We start from the raw sequence: 11,654 nt of genomic DNA on the forward strand, positions 1-11,654 counted from the left end.
CGGAAATGCATGCGGCACACCCACATGGCAGCAAGGAGAGTTTGAGAAGTCACATGCGCTTCAATGAATCAATGAAGTCACTTGTGTGAAGGAGAGAGAGAGAGGGCATATGTTTGCGATGTTGGGTGATGAATGTTATATAAACGTGGATATAACGCTGGATTTGGAGATCGTTTATTACTGATATATGGAGCCGTCCCAGAGCTAAAAGATGCCAGACATGAACCGCATGCGGTGAGTGAAACTGATGTCTGTGTTTTGTTGAAAATCTGCTTAAGTTCAGCCTACCCCATGATTTCGGAAATAATCGTACAGCTGTATCTATCTTCTTTAAATGTGATCAAACTAGATACTCTTCGAAGATTCAACGTATGCCATACTACTCTATAGGTATTCAAGATTAATATGAGATTGGCAGAAACCCTGTGTGTAATGGCCGCTTTAAGCTCCATCAAACACAACTGCATGTACATTTTAAGTAAATTCACCAGGCCTCCATGAGCTGTTTCAAGTGAGTTTGATCCGAGTTTGTGCTGGATAGAAATGAGATGTATGTTAAGTGTGTTTGGTTTCCAGAGCTTGATTCCGCCGCAGCGTACAAACTCCGGTACAAACTACTGTTTCTCCTTTTGGGATGCGACTGAACATTTTGGAAACGCTGCCTCCATCACATCCAGCGGAGATACTGGAACAGAATGGAATTTGAAACGTTTTAGCTAAAAATGTTGCCGTGCTAAAGGAGTTTTTTGCAGAAACGTTTCAGATTTCGTCCTGTTCTCCGGCTTCGGATGAAGTTCTGCCGTCGGTCGATGTGACATCAGAGCAAGACGATCTTCCTGGAACTGAATATCTTTGCGTTCTCCTGACAGAATACTGTGTTTGATCGAGGGGGGGAATGATGGCATGTTACCCGAGGAATGTCAGTGTGGGAAATCTGAGGAGCTAATCTCTGCCGCTGGGATTGGTCCACAGGGACTCTTCCAGAATAGGAGTTTACAGATATCTCATAAACCATACACTCAACGATAATGATCGTGGTCTTTTCTGAGAGGAAAAACGTTGAGGAGGAATTGGTTTAATTCAGATGTTTTATTCATTGATCTCACAGTCCTCTCTGAATGAGAGAGCTTGTGTATGTGTCTGGAATGCATTCACATCTTTTACAATTGAATCCCCGTTGGCTTTCACCACAACCGCGACGTGCAGTTCTTGGGTTAAATCGTGATCTGTGGTGGGCTTTCTGTCTGTTGGACCCCTGACAAACGTCTCACTACTGCGGCCCAGCATACTGATAACATCACTTGATGGTTTTTTTACTTTAATACATTGAAAATGTGAACATTGTACACTGAGCTCCATCTATAGAGACCTGGCTGTGCTCCCCAGAGGAATGGAGTTGTGATGGATGTCATGGTTGTGTGTTTTCTTCTGTAGGTGGTGTGACAGAGTGAGCGATGCTGGGCTGCCGGTGAGGAATGTCCGTCTGTTTACTCCTGGCCCTCTTCACACTGACCACACACACTCAGGTGAAACACACATATACATTCACACTAACCACACACACTCAGGTGAAACACACACACTGACTACACACACTTACAATCGGGTGAAACGACAATCACACACTGATCACACACACTCATGTGAAACACACACATACATTCACACTGACCACACACACACTGAGGTGAAACACACAGACTGACTACACACTCACAATCAGGAGAAATGACAAACACACACTCATGTCAAATGTACAAACACACTCTAGTAAAACAAAACACACAATCGGATGAAACGACAAACACTCACTCATGTCAAATGTAAAAACACACTCTAGTAAAACAACATACACAATCGTGTTTAACGACAAACACACACTCTATTGAATCAACACACACACTCTAGTAAAATAACTCACACACACAACTGGGTGGAACGCAGGTGAAACGACAAACACTCACTCATGTGTTACGCACACACATTCTACTAAAACAACACACACACACACACACACACTAGTAAAACAACAAACACAATTGGGCGAAATGACAAACACACACACATGTCAAACGCACAAACACACAACCTGGTGAAACAACAAACACACACTCATGTGAAACAGACACACACTCTTGTAAAATAACTGCACACACACAATCGGGGGAAACAACAAACACACAGTCATGTGAAACGCACACACATTCTAGTTAAATAACACACACACACTCTAGTAAAACAACTCGCACACACACAATCGGGTGAAACACACACAAAAATCTGACTAAGCGCACACTTTAGGAAAAACACACACACAATCCGGTGAAACGCACACACACTCTAGTAAAACCACGCACACACACTTGAGTGAAAAGACACAAACGAACTGAGCACACACACTCTGGTAAAAACAGCACACACATACACACACACAGTCGGGTGAAACGCACACAAAAATCAGGTTAAATGCACACTCTAGTAAAACAACAGACACGCACTTGGGTGAAAAGACACACACACAATCGGGTGAAATGACAAACACACACTAAGATGCACACACAATCTCCATTAAAACAACACAAACACAATAACACTGACCACAAACACTCAGGTAAAATGTCGAGCACAAACACATACTGACAACTCACAGACAGGTGCAACACACTCAAGTGAAACACAATCCTACAGACACTTGTGCAAACTTTTGTTAGAAACGTTTCTACTTGACATTTATTTGTTCACTTCTGAGCTGAACTTCATTGGGAAACAATGATCACGAGGACGGAGATTTCATCCTGTTCTGCTGTTCTATCTGCTCTCTGCTTTTGCACTTTTATAAGTATTATGTTCATATTATTTATGGAAAAGCGAGAAAACACAAGATGAATCATCTCGAGTGCTATCGCCTTAAAAGGATCTGATCTACATACTTGAAAGTGCATCTAACGCTCCTGCGTGATTAAAACAAGATCATTATCTCAAATGAGATATTATGATGCTGCAGGCTTTTAAATAAAAGATAAATCGTCTCCCAGTGCTGGATTATGTGTTCTGGAAACGTTTATGGGACGCGTGGTCTGTGTTCAGGGTCACATCTGATAACAGCACAGGTTTCATTACCTGAAAGTCCATTATAATTATCTCTCTTTGGAAGTCTCGCTCATATTAATGAAACATTGTGTTGAGAGCAAGACGCAGGTTCAGATCCATTCATTTCAATTCTTCATTTATCACTGAACCAGCCAGGTTATGATGAGAGAAGACAGCCATTTATGACTGACATGTTACAAAATAAATATATTTCAGCTTAAATCCAAGAAAAGCTTATCGACAAAATATAATGTTAAATGTTCTGTAGTACTGAAGTGGATGTGTAATATCTGTAGGTGTCCTCTGGAAAGTCTTTGAAACTGTTGCAGGAACAATGGAGGAGCTACACGAATGAATGTATTCAGAGCTTCATCAATACTCCACCAGCCTCAGGTCAGACACGCACACAAATGCAATCTCACACACACACGTCTGTTTTGGTATCCTTCTGGGGACTTGCAATAGACTTCTATAGTTTTTATGTTGACATAATGTATTGACATTTTCCATCGCCTGCACCTAACCACACATCAAAATCTAACGCTCACAGAAACCTTTCTGCATTTCTAAATGTTCACATAAGCATTATTTAGTATGTAAGATAATCAGTTAACGAAAATATGTGGGAATATACTGAAAAAATATCATGCAATATATTGAATTAACCATTTTCTTAGAGGAACCAAGTGTGATTTATGAAAAAGCAGCAATTCCTATTATTTATTCAATATACTTTAATGCTAAGAAATGAAGTTTGTTTGCAAAAACAGGTTAGACATTTGCAAAAATCATGCCAATTAATATCAAACTACAGTTGGGTTGTTTTGATTAAACATGATAACATAATAAAAACATGATTTATATATATTTTTTAAACAGACTTATAAACTTTAATATATTAACGCTGTATTATTCAATATATTTTTAAATATGTAATAAGTGATTTAATTGACAGAATTTTCATTTTGGGTGAACTGTCCCTTTAATGTATAGGAAAATATGTCTTTATTGCATAAATTAATTTAATTAATTAATTATTAACATCATTATTGAGCTGTTGTTCTTAAAGTACACAATGTATCTGAATTCTGGTTTTACTGTTATAATGAATTTTGAATTATATCGGGTGATATTGTTTTGTGATTGTGACATTGTTCTCTCTCTCTCTCTCTCTCTCTCTCTGTCTCTCTCTCTCTCTCTCTCTCTCTCTCTCTGTCTCTCTCTCTCTCTCTCTCTCTCTCTCTCTGTGTCTGTCTCTCAGGGTTGGTGTGTAACAGAACATTTGATCAGTATGTGTGCTGGCCCGATGGCTCTCCTGGCACTATTGTTAATGTGTCCTGCCCGTGGTATTTACCCTGGTATCATAAAGGTGAGAGACAATGAAATGTTAATGGTTTTCATGAACTATCACCTGTTTACCAGTAAAACCAGTACAAAAGTTCTGTATGTAGTGTGTTTTGGATCTTATTCCAGCATGTTTTAAACCGTGGTTCTCATCTGCCACATAACATCACACCTACAGTAAAGAACCCAACATACCACTCCAACAAGTTTCCATTAAAACCAGTACAATTCCCATTACAACATTTCATCCAGTACAGTTCCTGTGTTGGAGATAAAAGGATTTTCTCTTAAGAGAATGCATACATACATATTGTTTATCCCAACATAAAAATCAAATATCCAAGCTAATGAGATCCCAGGGGAATGTGTTGAAAATCAGTTTAAAGGCTGTGTTTGTTACTTAAGCTTTAGGCATGTTAATAATTTAGTTGAGTTCACCGATCTCTAATCGGTCGTATTGTTTCTGTCTGTGTGTATGCGTGTGCGAGCAGTTCAGCAGGGTCTGGTGTATCGCGTGTGTGGTGCTGATGGCAGATGGACACACAGTAAAAACACCAGCGAGTGTGAACAGGACGACCCGGGACAGGTGACACTCTTTATTATGTCTTTGTGGTGTTTAAAGGGTTGTTTTGAGGACGCTGATGCTGATGAACCTCCCTCTCTTTTTTTCTCTGTGAAGAGGCAGTACGGTCAGATTCTCAGTAAATTCAGAGCCATGTACACCGTGGGTTACTCACTCTCACTCGGAGCCTTAATTCTTGCCCTCGGCATTCTGGTGACCTTCCGGTAACTACCCGTCCGTTCCGGAACACACAGACACCTGCTCACACGCACAAATGTCCTTTTTATGAGCATGAAGAGGATGTTTTTCGTACAACCAGTACGGAAGAAACTGATTCACTTGTTGTGGAAATGTACATATGATGTGACAAACAAGTAATTTCGCCGGGGAATCACATGATCCTGGGTGTCTAGACCTCATGATTCATTTTACACCATTTGCGTGTACAAACAAAGTGTGTAGATGGGCACATATGAGCCAGCACTTCTAGTGTTTCGTAATGAAATCCGTCTAAATTCTCAACAACCGCTTCTCGTTTTCCCACAACGCACCTCTGCAGGAAGTTGCATTGCATGAGGAACAACATCCACATGAATCTGTTCGGTTCCTTCATCCTGCGCGCTCTCTCCATCCTCATCAAAGATGCACTGCTGGATCAGATGAACAGCGTTCAGAGCGCGCCACATCATTATCATGGTCAGCGCTGGGTCGACATGCAGGTACAAATGTTCCATTCAGTCGTCATGTGCAACACAAACCTTGTCGTCGTAGTATAGGTTTAATTTATTGTTGAAGTATTTCAAACATTGTATTTTATTGTGTTGAAGACATTTTGTTGGTGATGATTAAAACCAATCAAATCGTAAAATGTGTAATAACTGTCGGTTTTCTCATTGCAATGCATAAATGTTTTGGTTAAAAAATAAGACCAGTTATTGAACAAGTATTTCAAAAATCAGCATTCAGAACTGTGTTCTTCTCTCAGCTCAAATCAAAACCATGAACTTATAATAATGATTTGTAAGTTGAGCTGTCGGTATTTTGACATGTATGTATGTTTTCAAGAATTTGTAAAGTTACTTTAACAATTTCAGTTTCAAACACAGATGGCGATAGAGAGGCAACAGTTCAGAATTGCTGCTACAGGCTCTCATTTATTTGTTCTGTAGTTTTTAAATGTAAAACTTATTATAACAGGATATATACTGTATATTGTTGTCGATCCAACGTTTTGATAAAATATCATGTCGTCGCTGGTCACATGCATGTTTCTTGTATCGATTTTTCAGACTGTCACTGGGTGTCGTGTCGCCATGGTGATGATGCAGTACAGCGTCATGGCAAATAACTATTGGCTGCTGGTGGAGGGCTTGTACCTGCACAGTCTCCTGGTCATCGCTGTTTTCTCTGAGAGGAATTACTTCTATATATATCTGTGCATCGGATGGGGTAGGTGGGACTTCACAATGGACATACAGTAAATCAGCTTTCGTTTTTCTTTTCGTCCGTACATCAGATTTTGATCATAACATAAGTATGAGTATTTACAGACTAATAGATTGACTTTTTTGTCTCTGTATTGCAGGTGCGCCTCTTATTTTCGTGCTGCCGTGGGTCGCAGTCAAATACCTGTATGAGAATCAAGAGTATGTCTCCTTTCATTTCAGGTTTTACATGTAGTGACCCCAGAAATATTTAGGTCATAATGTATAGATGTTGGATAAAATATCACACAAATTATGCCAAGCTTTTCTTAGGTCTTAACTTAACTTCTTTAACTTGCTGTCAAATCGATTAATTGCAAATAATCAATTCCAAAATAAACGTCTGTGATTATATGTGTGTGGGCAAATATTTGTTACGTATGCACATGTATGTGTGTGCACTTTGTAACAAGATTCAAGATATGGGAGGAAGGAGGCAGGAACCGGCAGACATTTAAATAAAGTTTTAATATAAATAATAACAGCCGGCGGCCCCTCACGGACGACTGCCGGCGAAATAACATAAACATAAACACAAACTCAAACATAAATATAAATATAAATACAAACGTAAAACATGCTCTCTCTACGACGGTCCGGTCGCTCGTTCCTTTTATATGCTCCCAATCTCCTACGTGATTCGAGCCCGGTGTGTGCACAGCTGGCGCTAATTCACAATTACTCACCGGTCTCGAACCACGGTCTCGTCCCGTCTACTCCACTACACACTTATTTACAGTATACACACATATATTATATAAACACAAAGATTAATTTTGGAATCGATTAATCGCGATTAATCATTTCGGCAGCACTGAAACCGGTAAAATGTATAGGTTATAGGAATAATTAGGTTTTGTGATGTTTGTCTTTAAACAAATGTAATTTTGATATTGCGATAATGCGATAACTTTCAGATAATAATTGTGGTTGAAGTTTTAGGGCTTTTCATCAAGATTTTCAAAGTTTCATCATCAACATTGTTTCGGATTATAAACATTTTATGCTATTAAATCTCCCACCACTTCACTGTACATCGCAGGTCTGTAAAACATGTCCGGCACATTAAATTCTGATTGAGCTATAAAGTAAAACCTCACATCCTCGTGTATGTAGAATGAATTTGTGTGGGATCTGCTGTACAGAAACGAGAGAATCGATTTAGCTTTATATGAGCCATTTATACGACTGAATTGCCTTAACAATCATATTCTGTTCCGTCTGAAGAGACAATGATAGAATTAATCACAGCCCTTAAATATCAGACACAGATAATCTTGGATGTATTTGAACCAACCTGATTTTGTTATCATTGAAGTGTAAGGTTTTTTAATGTAAAATGAGCTTCTGTCACATAGTTGTTATTCGCCAAACGTTTAGAGACAAATGTCTCTCTCAAGGATAGAGAGGTAAATAACAAAGTACTTGTTGAGCTTTTATCATAATTAAATAGTGCCCCACAGAGGCCTCATAGTAATCCCTTATGAATTCATTTATGAAGAACTTGGCTATTAAAGAGATCTCTGAGAAAGTGTGTTTTATCCTAGACTGATAAATGACAGACAGGATTGAGTTTGAATGTTGAACATGCTCGATTAACCTCGCAAAGTTTTCGGCAACTCCATATCCAGCATGACAAGAGTTTTGCAAGTTAAAGAGTTTACTCCTTAGAAACCAGATGTGAAACATAATGTACTTTTACATTTGACTTATAAATGCCTGTGAAATCTAATACGACCTGATGAGTTAGTCATATTCACAGATGTATTCACAAGCTCTATTCAAATAAGAATGAATCGTCTTATTACCATGGTAACCCTCAAAGACAGATAATTCTTAAATTTAAGAATTGAGTTTAGAACATAAAGGTCATAGTCAATCACACAATTAAAACTGAACACAGAAACAAAAACTGACTGTTATTATATTATTGTATATATTCAAGCTAAATTTGTTGAACCTTGCTTGACCTTTTTAACATCCAGTTCATTTCAATTCGATGGTTATTCATGATTCCTGTTTCTCTTTCTGAAGTAACCATTAAGAATAAACCGATAGAAAACATTTGGATTTGAATGAGTGCCGTGCTCTTTGTTCGTATTGCACATGATTTTTCTCTGTGTTGTTTTTCATAAACAGATGTTGGGAAAGGAATATTAACATGGGTTATTGGTGGATAATTCGCTCCCCCATTCTGTTCGCATATCTGGTAAGAGACACACACAAACGCATTCTCTTCTCATTACATTCATCTAAAATGAAAAAAGTCTTTCCACAACATTTAGCTTCAGGCTCAGAAACGCTTTACGAAGTCGACATGTCACTGAGCATTAGTACAGCGAGCTCAGATGTACAACCGCTGCAGGGACTCTACAAAACAAAACACATGAACACTCTGATGCCAATTGTGTTTCCAACTGATCCAAATTATGTACATCATAACTCCCATGTGTTCCTGCAGTTATATTGTGACTTCTGTTTTGATTAAGCGCCTGTGCATGCAAAAATAACGTAGCTCTTATTGTCAAAGTATTGAAAATGGTCATGTTTTGTCAACTTTCTTTGTCTCTTTCTGGAACAGATCAACTTCATTATTTTCATTCGTATAATAAAGATTCTGATGTCCAAGCTGAAGGCTCATCAGATGAGATACACCGACTATAAATTCAGGTAAGAACGTAAATCTCTTCTCTCCTGCTGGGAAGACAGCGGCCTCTCATTAAATCTCTTTTTTATTCAAAGACTGGCCAAGTCCACTCTCACGCTCATCCCGCTGTTGGGTATTCACGCAATCCTCTTCACCTTCGTCATCGATGAATCCGTGCCAAAGGAGTCTCTTCTGAGGCTCATCCGCCTCTTCTACGACCTCCTCTTCAGTTCCTTCCAGGTCAGAGGTCGAGCGACGCCCACCAGCTCTGCATTAGCATTCAAATTATTTCATACAGGAAACTAAGTCACAATTTTAACTTACGATGTTGCTCAATATGAGAGTTTCTTAATGAATATTGTATGTGATTGTCTATTGTGAGGTTTTAGCATGCCGATAAGGTTAGCATGTAAGGTTTGCATGCCGGTTCTTGAAGTTTTGTGTGTATTCGCAGGGTCTGCTCGTGGCCATCCTGTACTGCTTTGTCAACAAAGAGGTGAGGGATGTTTGTGACTTCTTCAAAATCGTCTACAAACATAAATATGAAGCAAAATCATTCAAAATGACAACAAAAATCCCAGTAGCTTCTCAACTGGTTTACTTCTTGACAATTGCACAAACATCACAAAATAAATGGTGTATAGGTTATTCAAAGGCAACTTGGCTCCTTAAAATCACACACGGCAACATAACATACTGAAAATGTAATTTTCAAGAGCTCATGTTATGTACTCTTTAAAATAAAATTGTGAAAATTGTAATTGAAAATGTATTCCTAATTGGTGTAACAATTAATTAGTTGATCCCAATCTCTTATTTTTCAGGTCCAGAGTGAGATGTTGAAGAAGTGGAAGAGGTGGAAACTCGGAAAAGACATTGAAGAAGAATACCGTCACACTCACAGTCAAACCCCCCACGCCAAAAGCGGCAGTATCGCCCTGGCGATGACCAACGAATGCCCTGACACCCCTGAGCGGGCGGACTCAGCCCCGCCCTCTAACGAGTCCCAGCGCCTAGTGACTGCCCTTCACAACGGAGTGAGTAGAAGCCGCGGCCGAGTCAGGTTGCAGTTGACCTCCGGGCAAGAGGGGGGCGCCAGTAACTGCAGCTCTCTGACGGACGTTTGCCTGGAAGAGCGTCCGCTTAACGGCGAGCGTTCGGAGGTCATGACGGAAACCAACGTTTGAGGGATGTTTGGTCGTAACTGTAATGGTGAGACAGATTACTGACGTTATCTTCATTTAATGATCTGCTTTTTCGGTTATAAGATCAACAGAGAAGAAATGACCATCATTAGCTCATTTTCATGGCCATTAACAAGACAATGCAGGAAACAAAACACTGACATGTGGATCTAGGAAACTCTGTAAAAAATTTACTTTGATTTGACATTCCCTCCACAGAACAAAAATAGTATTATGAGTTATAGATGGTCGCTAAGAGAAGTATTACTGTTGTAAAAGTTCAAAAAAGAGTTGCTTTAATGCCTTCATCCTAAATATTGATCTTCTTCAGCCATTTCTACTCACCAGAACATTATCGAGATGTTGGCTTGTGTGATTTTTTTCCAGAAGAAAATGCCAATAGAGCCTCTTGGCTGTTTACTCATTCTGGTGTTCAATCCAATTTGATTGAGTCGCTCACCAAAACACCACACAATCGAATAAAGCAGAAAAGAACGATCTGTGAGGCGTGTGACAGATCATCCATAATTCAGAACCATTTCCACAGAACGCTCGACCTCATGAGCATCGGATCTTCAGACGGGAGACGCACAAACGGATGTGTCAATCAAAGATTGTCGGACGCTTGTGATGAATACAGCTGTGCTTGATGTTTCACGTGAGATATCGGTTTGTGTTATTAATAAGAAATGTTTTATATACTCGCATTCATGTTTTGTGAACTCTCCGATGTGTTTTTAAAGCATACAGTGTAATGTTACTGTGGTTCGCTTAAACAACACGCATGCATCAATTTGAGTGCCATTCGAAGCCCGAACTACTCAAGGACAAGCAACTCATCGGAGAGACTTCAGGAATGTTTCCTTACGATTCCCTCGTGAAGGACTTGTGGGATTGTGGGGGACACCAGACGGCATTCAGAGCAACTGTACGGATCATTGCTTACGGAAAATAACATGCCTAATCTTTCCATGTTTGGGTGCAAAGGGTTTGTTTGGCTCTAAGCCATGTCATTTCAAGACACAAAGCCGAAAAAACAATTATATTCCTATTATTGATGCTAAATGCACAAAACGTTTGATTTAAAATGTTGCCGATCTTGAAAAGAATGATGGCAGGTTTGATGTTGTCAAGAACAAATATAGCTTGTGATAAAGCTTAAATAATGTTTATTTTATACTCTACATCATATTTAGCGTGTTTCGAGTACCGGACATCCTGTGAATTTTATGCATCCGCTTTATTCGTATGTTCATTTGTTTCTACGCAAGAGTTAATAAGAGAAAGGTTATGTAATGATGGAACATACTGTATATGTGAAAGAAAGAGTTAATGAATTATTG

The 11,654-nt window shown here is 39.2% G+C and overlaps 1 protein-coding gene across 4 annotated transcripts in view; it reads left to right on the forward strand.

The window, feature by feature from the left end:
* Positions 1–11,654, forward strand: part of gcgrb (glucagon receptor b) — a 31,298-nt gene extending 19,644 nt beyond the window's left edge. For 3 of the 4 annotated variants that reach the window (XM_056730620.1, XM_056730611.1, XM_056730628.1), the window contains exons 2-14: positions 1,435–1,526; positions 3,387–3,483; positions 4,352–4,459; positions 4,926–5,020; positions 5,114–5,220; positions 5,556–5,715; positions 6,286–6,445; positions 6,582–6,642; positions 8,620–8,689; positions 9,062–9,150; positions 9,223–9,367; positions 9,582–9,623; positions 9,952–11,654. In XM_056730620.1, coding sequence (XP_056586598.1) covers positions 1,476–1,526; positions 3,387–3,483; positions 4,352–4,459; positions 4,926–5,020; positions 5,114–5,220; positions 5,556–5,715; positions 6,286–6,445; positions 6,582–6,642; positions 8,620–8,689; positions 9,062–9,150; positions 9,223–9,367; positions 9,582–9,623; positions 9,952–10,314 — 1,548 coding nt within the window. In that variant the 5' untranslated portion in view covers positions 1,435–1,475 and the 3' untranslated portion in view covers positions 10,315–11,654. Of the gene's footprint in view, positions 1–1,434; positions 1,527–3,386; positions 3,484–4,351; positions 4,460–4,925; positions 5,021–5,113; positions 5,221–5,555; positions 5,716–6,285; positions 6,446–6,581; positions 6,643–8,619; positions 8,690–9,061; positions 9,151–9,222; positions 9,368–9,581; positions 9,624–9,951 lie in introns of those variants that run through there. The other variant, XM_056730635.1, reaches the window with a different exon arrangement.

This window comes from Triplophysa dalaica, chromosome 2 (genome assembly GCF_015846415.1).
Source record: "Triplophysa dalaica isolate WHDGS20190420 chromosome 2, ASM1584641v1, whole genome shotgun sequence".
Classification (NCBI taxonomy): domain Eukaryota; kingdom Metazoa; phylum Chordata; class Actinopteri; order Cypriniformes; family Nemacheilidae; genus Triplophysa; species Triplophysa dalaica.